General features: G+C 44.7%; 1 protein-coding gene across 1 annotated transcript in view; it reads left to right on the plus strand.

Annotated features, from left to right (window-relative positions):
* Window positions 1-24,927, plus strand: part of noxred1 (NADP-dependent oxidoreductase domain containing 1) — a 73,366-nt gene that overhangs the window by 44,852 nt on the left and 3,587 nt on the right. The window contains exon 5 of the mRNA XM_072567987.1: window positions 17,190-17,406. Within this exon, the coding sequence (XP_072424088.1) occupies window positions 17,190-17,406 (217 nt within the window). The remainder of the gene's footprint in view (window positions 1-17,189; window positions 17,407-24,927) is intronic.

The raw sequence follows: 24,927 nt of genomic DNA on the forward strand, positions 1-24,927 counted from the left end.
GGAGAACATTTCGGTGACAGTGATCACAACTGCCTCACCTTTACCATAGCCATGGAGAGGGATAGGAACAGACAGTATGGGAAGGTATTTATGTGGAGGAGGGGAAATTAAACTGCTATTAGACAGGAGCTGTGGAATATAAATTGGGATCAGTTGTTCTATGGGAAATGCGCAACAGAAATGTGAAGGCTATTTGAGGAGCACTTGTTACGAGTGTTGGATAACTTTGTCCCACTGAGACAGGCAAGGAATGGTCAGGTGAAGGAGCCTCGGATGGCAAGAGCAGAGGAGCTCTTCGTCAAGAGGAAGAAGGAAGCTTATTTAACATTGAGGAAGCAAAGATTTGGCATGGCTTTAGATGATTACAGGGTAACTGGGAAAGAATTCAAAAATGGACTGAGGAGATCTAGGAGGGGGCACAAAAATGCTTCGCTGGGAAGGATTACGGAAAACCGAAAGGCGTGAAGATTAAGAATTATCAGAAAGAGGGTAGATCAGGGATAGTGGAGGGAACTTGTGTTTGAAGTCTGAAGAGGTAGGGGAGGCCCTAATTGAGATTTTTGTTTCAGTATTCACTAGAGAGAGAGGGACCTTGTTGATAGTGAGAATACTGTGCACCAGGTGAACAGATTGATGTTAAGAAAGTGGAAAGCTGGATATTCTGGGAAGCATCAAGATAGATAATTCCCCAGGGCTGGACCAGATATATCCAATGTTACTATGTCAAGTGAGGGATGAGATTGCTGTGCTTCTGGTGATGATCTTTGCATCGTCACTCTCCAGGGGAGTAGTACTGGATGATTGGAGGGAGGCGAATGTTGTTCCTCTGTTCAAGAAAGGGAATCGGGCAAACCCTGGGAATTTATAGATCGGCCAGTCTTATGTCTGTGGTAAGCAAGGTACTGGAAAGGATTCTGAGAGATAGGATTTATGACTATTTGGAAAAGCATAGTTTGATTAAGGATAGTCAGCATGGCCTTGTGAGGGGCAGATCGTATCTCACAAACTTTATTGAGATATTTGAGAATGTGACGAGACAAGTTGACAAAGGCTGAGCAGTGGATGTGCTGTATATGGATTTCGGTAAGGCATTGATAAGGCTCCCCACAGTAGGCTCATTCAGAAAGTTAGGAGGTATGGAATACAGGGAAATTTGGCTGCCTGGATACAGGATTAGTTGGCTAAAAGAAGACAGCCACTGGTGGTGGATGGAAAGTATTTCACTTGGAGGTTGGTGACCAGTGGTGTCCCGCTGGAATCTGCCCTTTGTAGTTTTTATAAATGACTTGGATGAAAAAGTGGAAGGGTGGGTTAGTAAATTTGCCGATGACACAAAGGTGGGTTGTATTGTGGATAGTTTCAAGGGCTGTTGCAGGCTACAATAAGGTATAGACAGGATGCAGAGTTGGGCTCAGAAGTAGCAGGTGGAGTTCAACCTGGATAAATGCAAAGTGATTCATTTCGGAAGGTCGAATTTGACTGCTGACAGGGTTAAACCGCTATTAGACAGGAGTTAAAGGGTTATGACAGGGTTGACAGGGTTAAAGATAGGATTCTTGGCAGTGTGGAGGAATAGCAGAGTCTTGGGGTCCACATACATAAATCCCTCAAAGGTACAACCCATGTTGATAGGGTTATTAAGAAGGCGTTTGGTGTTTTGGCTTTCATTAACAGGGGATTTAACTTAAGAGCTGCGAGGTTTTGCTGCAGCTCTATAAAACCCTGGTTAGACCACACTTGGAATATTGTGTCCATTTCTAGTCACCTCATTATCGGAAGGATGTAGATGCTTTGGAGAGGGTGCAGAGGAGATTTACCGGGATGCTGCCTGGATTGGAGGGCTTGTCTTATGAAGAGAGGCTGAGCGACCTAGGGCTTTTCACACTGAAGAGAAGAAGGAAGAGAGGTGACTTGATAGAGATGTACAAGGTAATGAGAGACATAGATAGAGTAGACAGCCAGAGACATTTCCCAGGGCAGAAATGGCTGTTACGAGGGTCATAATTTTAAGGTGATTGGAGGAAGGTATAGGGGAGATGCCAGAAGTAGGTTCTTTACGGAAAGACTGGTGGGTATGTGGAATGCAGTGCCAGTAGTGGTGGTAGAGTCAGAGACATCAGGGATATTTAAGCGGCTGCTGGACAAACACATGGACAGCAGTAAGTTGAGGGGTGTGTAGGTTAGGTTGATCTTAGATTAAGACAAATGCGCAGCACAAATTCGTGAGCTGAAGAGCCTGTTCTATGCTGTACTGTTCTGTGTTCTATATCCAGGGCTGCCTGATTGGAAGTCATATTCATGTGGTCCACCTGGCTGATCTTGTTACAATCAGTACATCCCTCCCCTCTCAGTCTGAGGACGTAGGCCAGTTCTGTTTTATGTTGGCCCTCCTGGGGCGTTTTAGCACCAGATCAGGTTCCCCTAATTCTGTCTCTGATACGAGCCATGTGTAATGCACAGGAGCTTGCCTCTTGTGCTTGGAGCGTCTTGGAAGAAATTTATTCTTTTCAAGATGGCCACATCCGCCATATCTATCTCAGATTCAAAGTATCTTTAACACCTGATGAAGAGAGAAAGAGAGAGAGAGAGAGAGAGCCTGGGTTCCAGAACAGTCGGAAAGACTGTCAAGGAGCTCGGCACATTTTGCTCCTGCACCGTTTGCAAGTTTGCGGCTTTTTTATGGTCCATGTACTTGTTCAGGGCCAACACACCTCATATCCGTGCAGAGTCATTCCCATGGTTCCTACACTAAACTTCATCCCCTGAAGTAAACTGTCTCTCTTGCTTAGCAGAGTCTTGTATCTGGCATTAGTGTTCCTGATAAAGTTTCACCTTCTTCCCCAAACCTCCAACCATCCCCACCCCCACCCCCCACCCACCCCTCACCCCCTCCAGGAACAGGAACAACAGATTTAACCTGGTGCAGAGTCTTCTACTCATTAACAACTCTGCTGGAGCTATCCCTGTAGGGCTGGCGGGGCTAACTGTTCTTGAGGTCCCCAATCCACCGCAGCCGTGTGCGGGCTGGGCGGTCATTGCTTAGGCATAGTTCTATAATATCAAATAGGAACTGGGACAGATTGGAACCTAATGAAGCTGTAGGCTATTTCTTTAAGCCTGCTTTCAAAGTTTGGACTGCTCTTGCTGCCAGGCCATTGGCTGATGGATGGCATGCAGTTGAGTTTATATGTCAAATACCAATCAAGTTTAGGAAAAGTTTCCTGCTGGTGAATGATGGCCGGCTATCTGTGGCTGAAAGTACGTCCAGAAAATTTAAAACCATTATGGACTTTTGCAGTGGCCGTACCACCAGTGGTATACCTGCCCGCGGGAGGTAGCTCAATGCATTCACGTTTGTTACTTAGCCTCCTGGATCATGTTCCAACTTGTAATTATATGCACTTATAAGAACCACTGCCAAATGTGGCCTGAAGCTACGAGTGATACTGCCTTGTCCTTATTAGTCGTCCTAGCAGGGGTTTGTGGTCCGTTACTATTACAAACTTAGTTTTGGTGGATGTTCCTGACTCCAAAAATGATTGCCAAACCTTTCTTCTCTGTCTGGGTGTATTTATGCTCTGCCTTAGCCAAAGTCTTGGATGCATATGCTATTGGGTGTTCCTCGCCGTAGGCCACCTTATGAGCTAATACAGAACAGCCTCGATTATCCGAGCGAGACGGGTGGGCAGTATTTTGTTCGGATAACTGATTATGCTCTCTCCGCCACCATTCCCTTCAGCATGTCACTTGCACATTCCCACCAGGGTCTCTATGCATTTGCGGGCTGTCGGAAATGGTTTAAAAACTTGTGTGTTACTGCCCGTCGATTCTCGGGCTCAGTACAGGATGTGTCCGAAGAAACTGTCCGGAGGGTTAACAAGGGATTGGGCTTTCGGTCAGGGTGCCTGGCATTGATTGGTGGTTGGTGGCTTGTGGGAAAGCTGCGTTGCAAGGAAGGGCTGGCGGGGCTAACTGTTCTTGAGGTCCCCAATCCACCACAGCCGTGTGCGGGCTGGGCGGTCATTACTTAGGCCAGTCTGGCCCCTGTCACCCCAACTCCTCGCAGATGTCCTCTCACGATCGCACTGCCTTATGTCTATGATGGGTCAGTGTTGGGGAGTTTCAAGTGGCAGGAAGCTAGCCCCTTGAGGTCAGGAGGGTTGCAGCTGGTGCTCGATCATATGACAGGCTGAGTGCAGGCTGAGTTGTGACGCGGTTTGAGCGAGTTCCCACGGTGGGAGGAGTTCCACTTTAACAAGGGAGCAAATCCAGGACTTCACACTGCCTGAGTGACCTCCAGGCCAGCTAGCGGTGCTGGAGTCAGTCTGGTCAGTGAGCAAACAATGTGCCCAAACAGGGTTCCTGTAGTGACGGCAATAGCAGATTCCCAGTCTGGCCGAGGACTTGTGCAACCCTAAGGGTTGGAGTCCAGAACGCATTTTGTTCGAGTCTGGTTCTTTGATCACTGCAATGGCTGTACCTGTACTATCTCCATTAGAACTGAGTAACCGTTTAAACAGATATTTATTTTGATTGGTTCTGATTTGGATGTTACCAAGCAATTTAAACTATTCCAAACCAGATGTGGGTGGGGTTTCCAGGGTGTGCACTCTCCTGGATACCGGCCTATGAGTCCTCTTACTCAATTCAGGCTTAGTGGGACTCTTGCTGTCTCGAGCCCACATTTCGGCATCAACTATCACGGATTGTTGGCTGGATCCTGAAGTAAAGTTTAGCCGAGGCTTGGATTTGTTTTGGGGTTTTGCTGTGGGCTGACCTAGAGTCCCTCTGTTCAGGATATGTCCTTGAGGCTGCGCAATTGCCTGAACTCAAGTGATGTTCCCAAGCTCAGTCTAACTGGCGAACATGTCCATTTTGATTGGAATACCCTGTAACCCAGATGCTCCACTTGCTGCATTTTCTAATGATAAAGCCAGTTATAGTGAGTGTTTGAAGTCCAGTTGGGCTTCAGCTAGTAGGCACTTTTGCATAGTTACATTATTAATCCCACATACCAAATAGTCTCACAGCATCTCATTAAGGGTTAAACCAAAGTCACATGCCTCTGCCAGTCATCTTAACTTAGTCAAAAATTCCCATATGGATTCCCCTGGTTCTTGAATTGCCATGTAAAACCAATAACATCTCAGAATTAAAGGAGGCTTGAAGTCATTACTAAATCTGTCAACTCTTGAAAGGTTTTTATATCTGTTACCTCAGGAGAAGTTAGGCTCCTAATAACCAAAAATGCTGCGGGTCCACAAGTTGTCAAGAGAATTACTCATTGCTTTTCTTCTGCCTCAATGTCATTTGCCCAGAAAGAAATAATGCATTCTTTCCACATACTGGGCCCAATCTTCAAAGGCAGGTTCAAACGAGTCAAGCTTCTCAAACAATGCCATGATGCCAGAAATGTTTACCCCAACTCAAAGACATCTGTTGTGAGCAAATTTCTTTGGAAACATGCTTTTCTCTCATTTCCACGATATCCTGTCACCAAGTAACCCTTTATTTACATGTAGGAAGTCCTTGAAACTGATCCAGCTCCCTCAGAGCCAGCTCTCAGAATGATAAGGATGTCTGACACACCTATTGTATCTGTCAGCCAAGGCTCCCTGATTGGACCAGATTAATAGCCCCAATCAGGGATCTCATACTCTATGACGTCCACCTGGCTGACCTCATTACAATCACTACACCTGGACACCTGGCAGTGCTAGGCCCCGAGCCTGGACTCTTGAGGAGGCAGTGAGGTGACAGGGGCAGCAGAGTCGGAGTCTCCTGGCATATTCATGTCATCGTTGCTGTTCCCAGAGTGGGTCTCCTCGAGGACCAGAACACCTTCTCAAGACCTTGCAGAAACCCTGAAGCAGTGCTTGCGATCCCACTTTGAACAGAAGATGAACTCTTATTTAAGTAATTCCTTTATAGCTTTTTTGTAATTCAAAACAGTGCCGGATTGTGGCGACAACACACTGCGCTGTACTTCAAGGTACATGTGACAAATCATTGATTCATCCATTCATTCAGGGGATGGTGTTCCTATGTATCTGCTGCCCTTGTCCTTCTCGGTGGAAATGGTTGTGGGTTTGTAAGATGCTGTCTGAGGATCTTTGGTGAATTTCAGCAGTGCATCTTGTAGATGGTACACACGGCTACAACGGAGCGTCAGTGGTGGAGGGAATGGATGCTTATGGATATGGAGCCAATCAAATAGGCTGCTTTGTCCTGGATGTTGTCAAGCTCCTTGAGTGTTACTGAAGGTGCACTCATCCAGGCCAGTGGGGAGTATCCCATCACATTCCTGAATTGTGCCTTGTAGATGCTGGACAGGCTTTGGGAGTCAGGAGATTGTTCTTACTATAGGAGGGTTCAAAAGAGAGCAGGATATATATTTAAAAGTAATGAATTGTGAGGTATCTGCAGAAAGGGCTGGATAACTCTTTCAAGACCTGCTTTAAACATGTTCGGCTAAGTAGCCTCTTTCTGTACTGTAAAATTCTATGATTCATTTAGTTATATTCTGCCTGGTTAAATCACAAGTGCTTTTTGATGAATTGATGTTTTATCATTGGATTTGTTGGAACAGGAGGTCACAGCATCACTTGTAGAGTCAGAAAAATTAAGTGTTGTTATGATTTAGTGTCTTAGACATAACAGCATCACTCCTGGAAGAGGCAATTGTTCCTATTCCCATCACAGCTACTCCATTCATTCCAGTTGACAACATTATGTCCTCATTAAAAGAGTTATTTCTTGCTACCTACTCTCATGACTTTTTTTTAAACTCTGGACAGTCTTATCTTCTTTAGGAATTCTCTAATTAATGATTTAACACTTGGTATATAGCCTAGCCATAAAATCAAGAAACAAGCAAGTTTCAATTCTGGTTTGTGCTGGTCTTAACCTGGTCACTGGTTGAACTCCAGCAGCTCTGGGTTAGGGAAAATGCAAATCCATCAGGGTGAATGCTTCACATTTTCAGCAAGTGATCTAGTTTAGAACATATAGAACATAGAACATTACAGCGCAGTACAGGCCCTTTGGCCCTCAATGTTGAAGCTGATCTGTGAAACCAATCGAAGCCCACCTAACCTACGCTATTTTATTTTCATCCATATACCTATCCAATAATCATTTAAATACCCTTAAAGTTGGCTAATCCACTACTGTTGCAGACAGTGCGTTCCACACCCCTACTACTCTCTGAGTAAAGAAACTACCTCTGACATCTGTCTTATATCTATCACCCCTCAATTTAAAGCTATGTCCCTTCATGCTAGCCATCACCATCCAAGGAAAAGGGCTGCAACTGTTCACCCTTTCTAACCCTCTGATTATCTTATATATCTTAATTAAGTCACCTCTCAGCCTTCTCTCTAATGAAAATAGCCTCAAGTCCCTCAGCTTTTTCTCATAAGACCTTCTTTCCATACCAGGCAACATCCTGGTAAATCTCCTCTGAACCCTATCCAAAGCTTCCACATCCTTCCTATAATGCGGTGGTCAGTTTGGTTGGACAAACAATAAAGAACAAAGAAATTACAGCACAGGAACAGGCCTTTTGGCCTTCCAAGCCTGCGTCAATCCAGATCCTCTATCTAAACCTGTTGCCTATTTTCTAAGGGTTTGTATCCCTCTGCTCCCTGCCCATTCATGTATCTGTCTAGATATATCTTAAATGATGCTATTGTGCCCACTTCTACCACGTCTGCTGGCAGTGCATTCCAGGTACCCACCACCCTCTGTGTTAAGAACTTTCCATGCCTATGTCCCTTAAACCTTTCCCCTCTCGCCTGAACTTGTGATCCCTAGCAATTGAGTCCCACATTCTGGGAAAAGGCTTCTTGCTGTCCACTCTGTCTAGACCTCAATCCCCTCAACCTCCATCTTTCTAATGAAAATAATCCTAATCTACTCAACCTCTCTTCATAGTTACCACCCTCCATGCCAGGCAACATCCTGGTGAACCTCCTCTGCACCCTCTCCAAAGTGTCCACATCCTTCTGGTAATGTAGCAACCAGAACTGTACACAGTAAACAAATGTGGCCGAACCAAAGTCCTATACAACTGTCACATGACTTGCCAGCTCTTGTCCAATACCTCGTCCAATGAAGGAAAGCATGCTGTACACCATCTTGACCACTCTATCAACCTGCATTGCAAAATTCAGGGTACAATGGACCAGATCTTTCTGGACATCAATTTTTCTCAGGATTTTTCCATTTACTGTATAGTTCGCTCTAGAATTGGATCTTCCAAAACGCGTTGCCTTGCATTTGCCTGGATTGAACTCCATTTGCCATTTCTCCACCAAACTCTCCAATTGATCTATATTCTGCTGCATTCTATGACAGTCCTTTTAACTATTTGCTGCTCCTCCAATCTTAGTGTCGTCTGCAAACTTGCTAATCAAACCACCTATACCTTCCTCCAGATCATTTATATCATATCACAAACAGCAGTGGTCCCAGCACGGATCCCTGTGGAATACCACTGGTCATGGTCCTCCATTTTGAGAAACTCCCTTCCACTACTACTCTATCTCCTGCTTCCCAACCAGTTCTCTATCCACCTATCTAGTACATCCTGGACCTTATGCGTCTTCACTTTCTCCATCAGCCAACCATGTGGAATCGTATCAAATGGCATACTGAAGTCCATGTACATGACATCTACAGCCCTTTCCTCATCAATCAACTTTGTCACTTCCTCAAAGAATTCTATTAAGTTGATAAGACATAACCTTCCCTGCACAATACCATGCTGCCTATCTCTGATAAACCCATTTTCTTCCAAATGTAAATGGATCCTATCCCTTAGTATCTTCTCCAGCAGTTTCCCTACCACTGACTTCAGGCTCACCGGTCTATAATTACCTGGATTATCCTTGCTATCCTTCTTAAACAAGGGGAAAACATTACCAATTCTCGAGTCTTCCGGGACCTCACCCGTTTTCAAGAATGCTGCAGAGATATCTGTTAAGGCACCAGCTATTTCCCCTCTCACTTCCCTCAGTAAACTGGGAGAGATCCCACCTGGACCTGGGGACTTGTCCACCTTAATGCCTTTTAGAATATCCAACATTTCCTCCTTCCTTATGCCGACTTGACCTATAGTAATCAAACATCTATCCCTAACCTCAACATCTGCTATATTCCTCTCCTCGGTGAATACCAATGCAAAGTACTCATTAAGAGTCTCACCCATTTTCTCTGATTCCACACATAACTTTCCTCCTTTGTCCTTGAGTGGGCCAACCCTTTCTCTAGTTACCCTCTTGCTCCTTATATACGAATAAAAGGCTTTGGGATTTTCCTTAACCCTGCTTGCTAAACATATTTCACAACCCCTTTTAGCCCTCTTTCTTCCTCATTTCAGATTGGTCCTACTTTCCTGATATTCTTCCAAAGCTTTGTCTGTTCTCAGTCACCTAGACCTTATGTATGTTTCCTTTTTCCTTTTAGGTAGTCACACAATTTCACCTGTCATCCATGGTTCCCTAATCTTGCCATTTCTATCCCTCATTTTCACAAGAACATGTCTGTCCTGCAATCTAATCAAGGGAAGGGGTATGGGTGGGTGCGCTTCGGCGGGTCGGTGTGGACTTGTTGGGCCGAAGGGCCTGTTTCCACACTGTAAGTAATCTAATCTAATCTAATCTAATCTTTCTTTAAAATCCTCCCACATATCGGCTGCAGAGCATTCTAAAAGGGGAAGGTGAACAGCCAGTTGTCTTGGTGCATATAGGCACCAACAATATAAGTAGAAAGTGAGATGAGGTCCTGAAAGAAGAATACAGGGAGCTAGGAGAGAAGTTAAAGGGGAGGACCTCAAAGGTAGTGATCTCAGGATTACTACCAGTGCCATGTTCTATTCAGTGTAGAAATGAAAAAATAGCCAGGATGAACACGTGGCTTGAGAGATGGTGTAGGAGGGAGGGGTTCAGATTTGTTGGACATTGGAACCGGTTCTGGGGAAGGTGGGACTATTACAAAAGGGACGATCTACATCTGAACCAGACCGGAACCAATGTCCTTGGGGGAGTTTTTGCTCCTGCTGTTGGGAAGGTTTTAAACTAATGTGGCAGGGGACTGGGAACCAGAAGAGAAAACAAGTAGGCAGCAAGGTGGAGACTGCAGACTGTAAAAATCATGAAGAGAGCATTAATAAAGGGAAGAGTAGGCAGAGAGCAGGTGAGCGTAAAAGAACTGGTGGCCTGAAATGTATCTACTTTAATACAAGGAGTATAATGTGTAAGGCAGATGAACTTAGGGCTTGGATTGGTGCCTGCGAGTATGACATTATTGCCATCACAGAGATTTGGTTGAAGGAAGGGCATGATAATTGGCAACTAAATGTTCCAGGATATAGATGCTTCAGACAGGACAGGGAGGGAAGTAAAAGAGGACCTGGAGTTGCATTGCTGGTCAGGGACGATATCACGGTTGTGCTAAAGGGGGACTCTATGGTGGTCTTGGGTAGTGAGGCATTATGGGTGGAGCTGAGAAATAAGAAAGGTGCAGTTACATTGTTGGGGCTGTATGACAGACCTCCCAACAGTGAGCGTGAGGTAGAAGAACAAATAGGTAAACAGATTATGAATAGATGAAGAGGAAATAGGGTAGTGGTGATCAGAGATTTTAATTTTCCTAACATTGACTGGTGTACACTTAGCGTCAGAGATCTGGATGGAGCAGAATTTGTACGAAGTGTCCAGGAGAGTTTTCGAGAGCAGTTTGTCAATAGTCTGATGAGGGACGGGGCCATATTGGACCTGGTACTGGGGAACGAGCCAGAACAGGTGATAGAAGCTGCAGTGGGGGATCTCTTTGGGAACAGTGACCACAATTCTGTAAGTTTTAGAATACTCATAGATAAAGAAGAGAGTGGTCCTCAGGGAAGAGTACTAAACTGGGCCAAAGCCAATTATATCAAAACTAGGCAGGAGCTGGGAAATGTGGACTGGACAGCTATTTGAAGGGAAGTCCACATTTGAGATGTGGGAGGCTTTCAAAGGTAGATTAACGGCAATGCAGGATAGGCATATCCTGTTGAAGGCAAAGGATAGGAAGGGCAAGATTCATGAACCGTGGATGACAGGAGAAATTGTATGACCAGCCAAGAGGAAAAGGGAAGCGTAAGTAAGGTCTAGGCAGCTAAGAACAGAACGGGCCCTGGAGGAATATCGGAAGAGTAGGAAGTCTTAAACGAGGAAGCAAGCGGGCGAAAAGGGGTCACGAGATAGCTTTAGCAAGCAGAATTAAGGAGAATCCCAAAGCATTTTATTCTTATATAAGAAGCAAGCGGGTAACTTGAGAATGGATTGGTCCACTAAAAGATAAAGAAGGAAGGCTGTGCGCCGAACCTGAGAGAATGGGTGAGATTCTGAATGATTACTTTGCATCAGTGTTCACTGAGGAGAGAAACATGATGAATCTTGAGATTAGAGATAGAAGTTTGATTAGTCTGGATCACGTTGATATAAGTAGGGAAGATGTGCTGGGTATTCTAGAGGTTATTAAGGTGGACAAATCCCCAGGACCGGATGGGATCTATCCCAGGTTGCTGAGGAAGGCAAGAGAGGAAATAGCTGGGGCCCTGACAGATATCTTTGTGGCATCCTTAAACACAGGTGAGGTGCTGGAGGACTGGAGGGTTGCTCATGTTGTCCCCCTGAACAAGAAGGGTAGTAGGGATATTCCGGGTAACTACAGACCAGTGAGCCTGACGTCAGTGGTTGGGAAGTTGCTGGAGAAGGTACTAAGAGATAAGATCTATTTATATTTAGAAAAGAATGAGCTTATCAGTGATAGGCAACATAGTTTTGTGCGGGAGAGATCGTGCCTTACCAACTTAATAGACATGATTTGGAGATGCCGGTGTTGGACTGGGGTGCACAAAGTTAAATATCAACAACACCAGGTTATAGTCCAACAGGTTTAATTGGAAGCACACTAGCCTTCGGAGCGACGCTCCTTCATCAGGTGATAGTGGAGGGCTCAATCCTAACACAGAATTTATAGCAAAAATTTACAGTGTGATGTAACTGAAATTATATATTTAAAAACTGATTGTTAAGCCTTTCATCTGTTAGAATACAGTGATGGTTTCACTTCTTTCATGTGTAAATCACAAAACCCTATTTTTTTAAAAGTTGTATTTTCGGGTTAGCTGTTAACAATGGTGATAGCTAGACAATATGTTGAAGGCGTTGGCCCCCTGTGTTCTCTGTCTGTGCCATGATGTTTAGATTGATTCCAATCTAAAAAGTGAGATAACAGCGTTTTACATGAATTCATGCAGTTTTTGAGCTCAGAGTTTTACATGAATGCATGCAGTTTTTGAGCAAAGTACAATGTAACCCTGAAAGTACAAATTCAACCCACAAAATATATGTGTGCATGTGGGTCTTTGTCTGTCTGTGTGTGTGTGTCTGTCTGGTTTGGGGGTTGTGAGTGTCAGAAAGTATATGTGTATGTGTGTGTAGTGAGTGCAGAGTGTCTTAAGTCTGTGAGGGAGTGCACATGAGAGTGTGGGAGTGTGTCTGTCTGTAAGGGTGTGTGTGGGTGTCTGTGTGCGCGTCTGTGTGTATGCGTGTCCGTGTGTATGTGTGTATAGGAATGCGCGTGTGTGTGTGTGTGTATAGTGCAATGGTGATCACCTGTAATGTGACATGAACCCAAGGTCCCAGTTGAGGCCCTCCCTATGGGTACCGAATTTAGCTATCAGCCTCTGCTCGGCCACTTTTCTTTGCTGCCTGTCCCGAAGTCCACCTTGGAGGATGGTCACCCGAAGGTCCGAGGCTGAATGTCCTGGACCACTGAAGTGTTCCCCAAATGGGAGGGAACCTTCCTTTCTGTTGATTGTTGTGCGGTGCCCATTCATCCGTTGTCGCAGCCTTTGCTCGGTTTCCCCAATGTACCATGCCTCCGGGCATCCTTGTCTGCAACGTATAAGATAGACAACGTTGGCTGAGTCACATGAGTACCTGCCATGTACAAGGTGAGACGAGTCCCCACTCGTAATGGTGGTATCTATGTCCACACTCTGACACGTTTTGCAGCATCTACCGTGACAGGGTTGTATGGAGTTGTCCTGAGAGCCAGGCAGCTTGCTACGAACAACGAACAACATTGTACACCAGGTACATTGACAATATTTTCTTCCTCTGGACCCATGGCGAGGAGTCACTGATAAAACTACACAGTGATATCAACAAGTTTCATCCCACCATCAAACTCACCATGGACTACTCTCGATTATCTGTCTCATTCTTGGACACATGCGTCTCCATCAAGGATGGACACCTCAGCATCACACTGTAACGCTTGGAAGTACTCAAGGATGCACTCACAAGAACGGGGTACGATGCTCAACTCATCAACCGCCAGTTCCGATGTGCCACAGCAAGGAACCATAATGACCTCCTCAGGATACAGACACGTGCTGCAACCAACAGGGTACCCTTCATAGTTCAGTATTTCCCAGAAGCTGAAAAATTAGGCCATGTTCTTCATGACCTGCAACACAGTATCAATGAGGATGAGCACCTCACCAAGATCTTCCCCACACCTCCACTATTTGCCTTTAAACAAACAAATCTGAAACAGATCGTTGTTCGTCGCAAGCTGCCCGGCTCTCAGGACAACTCCATACAACCCTGTCACGGTGGACCTGCAAGATGTGTCAGAGTGTGGACATAGATACCACTATTACGCGTGGGAACACCTCCCACCTTGTACATGGCAGGTACTCATGTGACTCAGCCAACATTGTCTATTTTATACGTTGCAGGCAAGGATGCCCGGAGGCATGGTACATTGGGGAAACCAAGCAAAGGCTATGACAACGGATGAATGGGCACTGCACAACAATAAACAGACAGGACGGTTCCCTCCCAGCTGGGGAACACATCAGTGGTCCAGGACATTCAGCCTCAGACCTTCGGGTGACCATCCTCCAAGGTGGACTTCGGGACAGGCAGCAAAGAAAAGTGGCCGAGCAGAGGTTGATAGCTAAATTCGGTACCCATAGGGAGGGCTTCAACCGGGACCTTGGGTTCATGTCACATTACAGGTGACCACCATTGCACTATACACACACACAGATACTCCTACACACACACACTCTCACACACACACGCACACACAGGCACTCCTATACACACATACACACGGACACGCATACACACAGACGCGCACACAGACATCCACACACACTCTTACAGACACACACACTCTCATGTGCACTCCCTCACAGACTTAAGACACTCTGCACTCACTACACACACATACACATACACTTTCTCACAATCGCAACCCCCAACCCAGACAGACAAAGACCCACATGCACACATATATTTTGTGGGGTGAATTTGTACTTGCAGAGTTACATTGTACTTTGCTCAAAAACTGTATGAATTCATGTAAAACGCTGTTATCTCACTTTTTAGATTAGAATCAATCTAAACATCATGGCATAGACAGAGAACACAGGGGGCCAACACCTTCAATATATTGTCTAGCTATCACCATTGTTAACAGCTAACCCAAGAATGCAACGTTTTAAAAAAAAAGTTTTGTGATTTACATATGAAAGAAGTGAAACCATCACTGTATTCTAACAGATGTAAGGCTTAACAGACAATCAATTTTTCAATATATAATTTCAGTTACATCACACTGTAAATTTTTGCTATAAATTCTGTGTTACGATCGAGCCCTCCACAATCACCTGATGAAGGAGCGTCGCTCCAAAAGCTAGTGTGCTTCCAATTAAACCTGTTGGACTATAACCTGGTGTTGTGTGATTTTCAACTTAGTAGAGTTCTTTGAAGAAGTGACCAAGTTGATAGATGAAGGAAGGGCTGTTGATGTCAAATACATGGACTTTAGGCGTTTGATAAGGTTCCCCATTGTAGACTCATGGAGAAAGTGAAGTCACATGGTGTGCAGGGTGTTCTAGCTAGGTGGATAAAGAACTGGTTGAGCAACAGGAGACAGAGAGTAGTAGTTGAAGGGAGTTTCTCGAAATGGAGAAAGGTGACCAGTGGTGTTCCACAGGGGTCAGTGTTGGGGCCACTGTTGTTTGTAATATACATAAATGATCTAGAAGAGGGCACTGTTGGTATGATCAGCAAGTTTGCAGATGACACAAAGATTGGTGGAGTAGCAGAAAGCATAAGGGACTGTCAGAGAATACAGGAGGATGTAGATAGACTGGAAAGTTGGGCGGAAAAGTGGCAGATGGCTTTCAATCCAGACAAATGTGAGGTGATGCATTTAGGCAAGTCTAATTCTAGAGCAAATTATACAGTGAATGGAAGAGCCTTGGGAAAGTTGATGGGCAGAGAGACCTGGGAGTGCAGGTCCATTGTACCCTGAAGGTTGCTGCACAGGTGGATTGAGTGGTCACAAAGGCATATAGTATGCTTGTCTTCATCGGATGGGGTATTGAGTATAAGAGCTGGCAAGTCATGTTAAAATTGTACAATACATTGGTTCGGCCTCATTTAGAATACTGTGTACAGTTCTGGTCGCCACATTACCAAAAGGATGTGGACGCTTTGGAGAGGGTGCAGAGAAGGTTTACGAGGATGTTGCCTGGTATGGAAGTAGCTACCTATGAAGAGAGATTGCGTAGGTTAGGTTTATTTTCACTAGATAAAAGGAGATTGAGGGGGGACCTGATTGAGGTTTACAAAATCATGAAGGGTACAGACAGGGTGGATCGAGACAAGCTTTTTCCCAGAGTGAAGGATTCAATAACGAGAGGTCACGCTTTCAAGGTGAGAGGTGGAAAGTTTAAGGGGGATACACGCGGCAAGTATTTTACACAGAGGGTGGTGGGCGTCTGGAACGCGTTGCCAGCAGAGGTGGTAGAGGCAGGCCCGGTAGATTCATTTAAGCTGCGTCTGGACAGATGCATGAGTAGGTGGGGAGCAGAGGGATACAGATGGTTAGGAATTGACCGACAGGTTTAGACAGTACATTTGGATCGGCTCAGGCTTGAAGGGCTGAAGGGCCTGTTCCTGGGCTGGAAATTTTCTTTATTTTTTTGTTTTTTGTTCAAAGTTTGTAAGAAGATCTGTAGCTCGGGCGCTCGTTGTTGTGGTTCTGTTCGCCGAGCTGGGAATTTGTGTTGCAGGCGTTTCGTCCCCTGTCTAGGGGACATCCTCAGTGCTTGGGAGCCTCCTGTGAAGCACTTCTGTGATCTTTCCTCTGGCATTTGTAGTGGTTTCGTATGTGGCGCTTAGGCGGTTGGCCGGAGGAAACATCGCAGAAGCGCTTCACAGGAGGCTCCCAAGCACTTGGTTCTTTGTTCTATATCAAATGGGGATTCCCAATCTATATTCCCCAGCTCCTGACAAATTTTGGTATAGTTGATCTTCCCCCAATTTAGCACTCTTCCTTTGTGGCCACTCTCATCTTTGTCCATGAGTATTCTAAAACTTATGGAATTGTGATCATTATTCCCAAGTCATCCTCTACTGAAACTTCAACCAACTGGCCAGGCTTATTCCCCCACACCAGGTCCAGTATGGCACCTTCCTAAGTTGGACATATGGTATGAAACCCATTGTACTTATCTGTTAACAGTGTCCATACTAAAACAGATTGTTGACAATGACTAGGCTGATACTTTGGGAATGGACCCTTATCAGATAAACCTTGAGTTATTAGCTATGAAAGAGGAGGCAAGGAGGCAAAGGCCTGTTATGGTATTATTGTTGGATCCAGGTAATGTTCTGGGGAACTGGGTTCAAATGCCACCAATATAAGTTCAATATAAATCTGGAATTAAAACACTAATGTTGACCATGATTCCATTGTCAGTTGTTGGGGGAGAAAACACTCATCAGGTTCACTAATGTCCTTTGAGGAAGGAAATTGTTATCCTTACCTGGTCTGGCTTACACGTGACTCCAGGCCTGCAACAATGGTTGACTGTTAACTGCCCTCTGGTTAATTAGAGATGGCCAAGCCAGTGATACTCTCATCCTATGAATTAGTTTAAAAAAAAGAAGATTCGCAGGGAGGTTAAACATTAAGAGAGCTATCAACTTTAAAAGCCTCACATGTGGAACCTTATCAAGTTGCTCCTGAATATTTGCATAAATACTGTGTGTAACTTCGCTTTGTTTGATTTTTCCAAACTCAATTGTTTTTGCTTCTGATCCTCTCAGTTATTTCATGTCTGGACCTCAAGTGGTTTGAAGAAGTAATGTATTCTGTCCTGAATGTCTTCCATTTGCTGAAAGTGCCCTATCATCTCACTCTGGACATACTCAATGAACTCCTCTTCAGCCCTTCAGAAGGTGTGGAAGCAATTGACAACCCAACATTGTTTTCTCAAGAAAGCTTCGTCAATGCATCCTGCATTCAGTCACTGTCGTATAGCAGGTATGTTGTATCTCATGACTTGATCATTAGAACTGCATGTGCTTGGGGATATAGGAGCTTAATGAATCTGTTTTGGGATGAGAATTCCAGTGGCCTGAATTAATAATCTTGTGATTACCGTTTGGATCTCACCACAGTAGTTTGTGATTTTGAACTTAGTTATCTGGTGTCAATAAAGGTGACCGTAAAAATTATTAAATTGTTAATAGTTTAATATTAAAACCATTATTAATTACATGAATATATCAACAAGGTATCGTCTAACACTGTTTCATTCCTTTAGCTAACATCTGGAAAATTGTGCTAAAAGTGAGAGCTGCCCCACAGACAAATCAATCATATGCTCAGAATCATGCATTTTAGCCAGTATCCCAGATTCCTCCATCACCATCTTGACTGCTCATCTCAATTTGGTATCAAATTCTTCATTCTCTCGTCTCTCTGGATGAAGAACTTCCTTCTGAATTCTCTATTGGAATAGGACCCTGATCTACCGCAAATCTCAACTCCTCTTTCATGCCATCTCCTCATTGCATTCAACTCCCCAGTATTTGAAAAATCTATCTCTCTCTATAGCTATTTTCAGTGCTTTGGGCTCCACAGTTCTTTGATGCAGATGGTGACCATTTTGCAGAACATCTATATTTTGTCCATTAAAAATGACACTGAGCTTCCAGTTGCCTGGTACTTCAACACACCACCATGTTCCTTGGGTAACATCTCTGTTTCAGGCTTTCTGCAGTGCTCTAACAAGGCACCTCATCTTCAGCCTTGTTACCTCACAGCCTTCAGGTCTCAACATTGAGCTTAATAAATTTGGAATGTGAACACCATCCTCCCTGTTCATTATTCTTCTCCCACTCCCCTAGGTCATGTGTTGTATGGGTTACACCCAGCAAGACAACCCATTTTCAACTATTTACACTTGTCATAGAGTCATAGAGATGTACAGCATGGAAACAGACCCTTCGGTCCAAACCTGTCCATGCCGACAAGATATCCCAACCCAATCTAGTCCCACCTGCCAGCACCCGGCCCATATCGCTCCAAACCCTTCCTATTCATATACCCATCCAAATGCCTCTTAAATGTTGCAATTTTACCAGCCTCCACCACTTCCTCTGGCAGCTCATTCCATACCTGTACCACTCTTTGTGTGAAAACGTTGCCCCTTAGGTCTCTTTTATATTTTTCCCCTCTCACCCTAAACCTATGCCCTCTAGTTCTGGACTCCCCAACCCCAGGGAAAAGACTTTGCCTATTTATCCTATCTATGCCTCTCATAATTTTGTAAACCTCTATAAGGTCACCCCTCAGCCTCCGACGCTCCAGGGAAAACAGCCCCAGCCTGTTCAGCCTCTCCCTGTAGCTCAAATTCTCCAACCCTGGCAACATCCTTGTAAATCTTTTCTGAACCCTTTCAAGTTTCACAACATCTTTCTGATAGGAAGGAGACCAGAATTGCATGTCATTGGCCACCTACCCAGCAGACATTTCTCTATCAGCTTATCATCAGCAATTTCTTTATTGTCCTATCTCTTTCTTTCTCTCTGTATCAGACACACATACACACACATGCACGCGCACACGCGCTCATACACACATACACGCGCGCACACAGGCACGGACACGCACATGTACACACGTGCATACACACACAGACGCATGCACACACACTTGCATGCACACACATGCGGACACACACAGACACGCGCACACACACAGACATGCGCACACACAGACACACGTGCATACACACACACTCAAGCGCACACACGTGCATACACACAAGCACATGCGCATACAGATACACGCGTGCACACAGACGTGCACACACATACGTGTGCACACACTAGACACACAATAGCATACACACACACACGTATGCACACATACATGAACACACACACATAGACACATTCACACATGCGTGCACACATACACGTGCGCATGCACACATCACAAACACGTATACACACACAAGCACTCACGCATACATTCATACAGACACACATGCATGCACACACAAATTCACATACAGACACACGTGCACGTACACACACGCACACGCACACACACGCGCACACGCACACACACGTGCACACGCACATGCACACACACACACATGCACACTCACACATGCACATGCACACACATACATTGAACTTGTGTCACTTGCTCTAGGAAGCCCAGTTCCCTCTGAATACTGGCATCGCCCACATTCCGAAGGATTGAGAGCTCACATCAGAAAGAATGAGTGCGTTTTAATATGGGCGTTTGTATAATGTTTTATTTGAGGATGTTTGGGCACCTTTCACTCTGGCATCTTTACAAGTTGACTTTTAACAAGAATAGAGCCAAAGTAAACAAGTACTATATGCCAACCTACAACAACATTGATTTAGATTGCGGTAAAATGGAAAATGCATGTAAAGGAAAATTATACCACTACGAGGTAGTCAGCTTATTATATCTGAGATTTCTTTAAAAGACAACTTTCTCATAAATAATGGGTAGGGTTTGTTAGGCAAGGGGGTTTCTTCTGGAATGTATCAGTAGTTCTACCTTGCCACAGAAGTCCTGTGAGCTAACTAGGGCCCATGGTTTTATAATGAAGGCTGCCTCACTAATGTTAATTATTGATAATTAAGGTATCTCCAACAAAGGATAGCAAATGTGGTTCCCCTGTTTAAGAAGGGGAGTAGAGACAACCCTGGTAATTATAGACCAGTGAGCCTTACTTCAGTTGTTGGTAAAGTGTTGGAAAAGGTTATAATCATCTAGAAAAGAATAATTTGATTAGGGATAGTCAGCACAGTTTTGTGAAGGTCATGCCTCACAAACCTTATTGAGTTCTTTGAGAAGGTGACCAAACAGGTAGATGAGAGTAAACCGGTTGATGTGATGTATACGGATTTCAGCAAAGCGTTCGATAAGGTTCCCCACAGTAGGCTATTGTACAAGATGCGGAGGAATGGGATGGTGGGAGATAATGCAGTTTGGATCAGTAATTGGCTTGCTGAAAGAAGACAGAGGGTGGTGGTTGATGGGAAATGTTCATCCTGGAGTCCAGTTACTAGTGGTGTACAGCAAGGGTTGGTATTGGGTCCACTGCTGTTCATCATTTTTATAAACGACCTGGATGAGAGCGTAGAAGGGTAGGTTAGTAAATTTGCAGACGACACTAAGGTTGGTGGAGTTGTGGATAGTGACGAAGGATGTAGTAGGTTACAGAGAGACATAATAAGCTGCAGAGCTGGGCTGAGAGGTGGCAAATGGAGTTTAATGCAGACAAGTGTGAGGTGATTCACTTTGGTCGGAGTAACCGGAATGCAAAGTATTGGGCTAATGGTAAGATTCTTGGTAGTGTAGAGGAGCAGACAGATCTCGGTGTCCAGGTACACAGATCCTTGAAAGTTGCCACCGGGTTGACAGGGTTGTTAAGAAGGCATACAGTGTTTTAGCTTTTATTAATAGAGGGATCGAGTTCCGGGACCATGAGGTTATGCTGCAGCTGTACAAAACTCTAGTGCGGCCGCACTTGGAGTATTGTATACAGTTCTGGTCACTGCATTATAAGCAGGATGTGGAAGCTTTGGAAAGGGTGCAGAGGAGATTTACTAGGATGTTGCCTGGTATGGAGGGAAGGTCTTATGAGGAAAGGCTGAGGGACTTGAGGCTGTTTTTGTTAGAGAGAAGAATGTTGAGAGGTGACTTAATAGAGACATATAAGATAATCAGAGGGTTAGATAGGGTGGACAGGGAGAGCCTTTTTCCAAGAATGGTGCCGGTGAGCACAAGGGGGCATAGCTTTAAATTGAGGGGTGATAGATATAGGACAGATGTCAGAGGTAGTTTCTTTACTCAGAGAGTAGTAAGGGTATGGAATGCTTTGCCTGCCATGGTAGTAGATTCGCCAACTTTAAGTACATTTCAGTCATCATTGGACAGGCATATGGACGTACATGAAATAGTGTAGGTTAGATGGGCTTCAGATTGGTATGACAGGTCGGTGCAACATCGAGGGCCGGAGGCCCTGTACTGCGCTGTAATGTTCTATGTTCTATGTTAAAGCTTCAACTCCCAAACATCCATAGAGAGTCAGCCTTCACCAGGAGCCTGTCTGTTGCTTTATGATGCAAATATTTATAAAGATTGGTCCTGTAGAACAGAAGTCCAGAACTAGAGGGCATAGGTTTAGGGTGAGAGGGGAAAGATATAAAAGAGACCTAAGGGGCAACTTTTTCATGCAGAAGGTGGTACGTGTATGGAATGAGCTGCCAGAGGAAGTGGTGGAGACAGGTATAATTGCAACATTTAGAAGGCATCTGTATGGGTATATGAATAGGAAGGGTTTGGAGGGCCAGGTGCTGGCAGGGTGAGACTAGATTGGGTTGGGATATCTGGTCGGCATGGACGAGTTGGATCGAAGGGTCTGTTTCTGTGCTGTATATCTCTATGACACTATGACTCTGTATCTCTGGATACTATTTCCATGTACAGGGCAACCTCAGTTTCAGTGGAATCATTTTCCATGGTTTCATTTACCCGTGGTTTACCATGGCCAGAACATATAAAAGGGAACGTTCCGGAACCAGGGACCAGAAGGCTGCTGGGAAGCTACGTTGCCCAATGAAATCAATGGGTTCGCTCCTATCTGCAGTTTCGGGCTTCTGCAGTAGGTCCTGGAACATAATCCCCATGGGTGTGGGGGGACTAATGTACACAATTCACTTCCTCCCTCCCCACGCAGTCATCAGCATAAGCACCACTCTTTCCCAGCTAGGTTTGGTAGGGACGTGGGTTTGATTTCACCCTTGGGTGACTGTCTGTGTGGAGTTTGCACATTCTCCCGGTGTCTGAGTGGGTTTCCTCCGGGTGCTCCAGTTTCCTTCCACAGTCCAAAGATGTGCAGGTTAGGTGGATTGGCCATGCTAAATTGCCCATAATGTTCAGGGATGTGCAGGCTAGGTGGATTAGCTATGGGGAATGCAGGGTATAGGGATGGGTGTGAGTCTGAATGGGATGATCTTTGGATGGTTAGTGTGGACTTGATGGGCCAAATGGCCTGCTTCCACACTGTAGGGATTCCATGATTCTGTGAACCTTGTATGTTTCATTGAAATCACCTCTCATACTCTAAGCTCCAGTGCATACAGGCCTAATTTACTCAATATGTCATAATTGGACTAGTCTCTCATCCCAGGGTTGAATATAGTGAACTTCCATTTAACCACCTTTAGAGTCATAGAGTCATAGAGAAGTACAGCACGGAAACAGACCCTTCTGTCCATGCCAACCAAATATCCCAACCCAATCTAGTCCCACCTGCCAGCACCCGGCCCATATCCCTCCAAACCCTTCCTATTCATGTATCTATCCAGATGCCTTTTAAATGTTGCAATTGTACCAGCCTCCACCACTTCTTCTGGCAGCCCATTCCACACACGCACCATCCTCTGTGTGAAAAAGTTGCCCCTTAGGTCTCTTTTATATCTTTCTCCTCTCACCCTAAACCTATGCCATTGAGTTCTGGACTCCTCCACCCGAGGCAAAAGACATTGTCTATTTAACTGCATACAGCGCTCCAGATGTGGTTTCACCAAAATCTTGTACAATATTAGCAAGACTTCTTTATTTCTGTACTGAAATCCCTTTGCAATAAAGGCTAACATGCCATTTGCCATCGAAATTGCCTGCTGTAACTGCTAACATAATGTATACCTCATATAGAAACATTCAAGTTGCTTTGAAACTTCAAGTTTCATATCTTTTTAAAAATATCCTGATTTTCTACTCTTACGAAAAGTAGACATCTCCACAACTCCCTACTTTATACTCCATCAGCTGTCTTATTGCCCACTCACTAAACTCATTCGTATCTCTTTGCAGCCTCTTTCTTTCCTCCCCATATACCTTTCCACCTAACTTTGTATCATCAACAAATTTAGATATATCACTTCCTGGCTTTTTGACTATTCGTTAATGTGGATTGCAAATAGCTGACGCCCCAACCCTGATCCTTGCACCATTCCACCATTCACTGTCTGCCAACTTGTAAATACCCCGTTTATGACCAATCTTTGATTCCAGTCTTGTATTTTTTTCTATTTCCCCCTACACTACCACCTAACCGCAGTAGTGCTTATATTTCCCCAGCACCCATGTTGTGCATGTGCAGGTGTGAGACACAGTGAAAGACAACAGGTGTATAAATCTAACTTCATTTCCCACCACCAGGAAGAAAGGAAACACCCGAGTGGCCAATGACAAGCAGTGCCCTTCACATCAAAAGGCAATGCTGAGTGATCAAACAGTGAAGGGGAGGGCAGGGATTAAATCAAAATTGTGTTGGAGGAAATAAAACACTCCACTCCCTGTGATGCCCACCTCTCCCTGAACAGCTCAAGGGTGTTGGTAGACACCTGGACTCAAACGTAACCATGGAAGAGGGGCAGGCACCTTCCAGTCTTCTATTATTATACTAATGCATTACCCATGTGATAACCCTTTTAAGGCATGTTTATGGATAATTAATCTCCCTGTGGAACTTGTTGAGAATGGGTTCCTTTGGTAACAAACAATGGCCTGCCTGGCTGGAACTTATTACATAAGCCCTTTATTAAGCAGACCCTGAAGGTCCCTCAAGAGGAAGGGGGAGGCTTATGTTAGAATGTGGCGTGAAGGCTCAGTTAGGGTGCTTGAGAGTGACAAATTAGCCAGAAAAGACCTAAAGAGAGAGCTAAGAAGAGCCAGGAGGGGACATGGCAGGTAGGATTAAGGAAAATCCTGAAGCTTTCTATAGGTATGTCAGGAATAATAGAATGATTTAGAGTAAGACTAGGGCCAGTCAAGGACAGTAGTGGGATGTTATGTGTGGAATCTGAGGAGATATGAGAGGTGCTGAATGAATTTCAGTGTCAGTATTCACACTGGAAAAAGACAATGTTATTGAGAAGAATACTGAGATACAGGCGAATAGATTAGATGGGATTGAGGCTCATGAGGGGGTGTTAGCAATTCTGGAAAGTGTGAAAATGGATAGGTCCCCTGGGCTGGATGGGATTTATCCCAGGATTCTCTGGGAAGCCAGGGAGGAGATTGCTGAGCCTTTGGCTTTGATCTTTATGTTGCCATTGCCTAGAGGAATTGTACCAGAAGACAGGAGAATAGCGAATTGTTTAGGAAGGGGAGTAGAGTCAACCCTGGTAATTATAGACCAGTGAGCATTACTTCAGTTGTGGGTAAATTATTGGAAAGGATTATAAGAGATAGGATTTATAATCATCTAGAAAGGAATAAGTTGATTAGGGATAGTCAACATAGTTTTGCGAAAGGTAGGTCGTGCCTCACAAACCTTATTGAGTTCTTTTGAGAAGGTGACCAAACAGGTGGATGAGGGTAAAGTGATTGATGTGGTGTATATGGATTTCAGTAAGGGGTTTGATAAGGTTCCCCATGGTAGGCTATTGCAGGAAATACAAAGGCATGGGATTGAGGGTGATTAGTGGTTTGGATCAG

The sequence above is a fragment of the Chiloscyllium punctatum genome, chromosome 4 (genome assembly GCF_047496795.1).
Source record: "Chiloscyllium punctatum isolate Juve2018m chromosome 4, sChiPun1.3, whole genome shotgun sequence".
Classification (NCBI taxonomy): domain Eukaryota; kingdom Metazoa; phylum Chordata; class Chondrichthyes; order Orectolobiformes; family Hemiscylliidae; genus Chiloscyllium; species Chiloscyllium punctatum.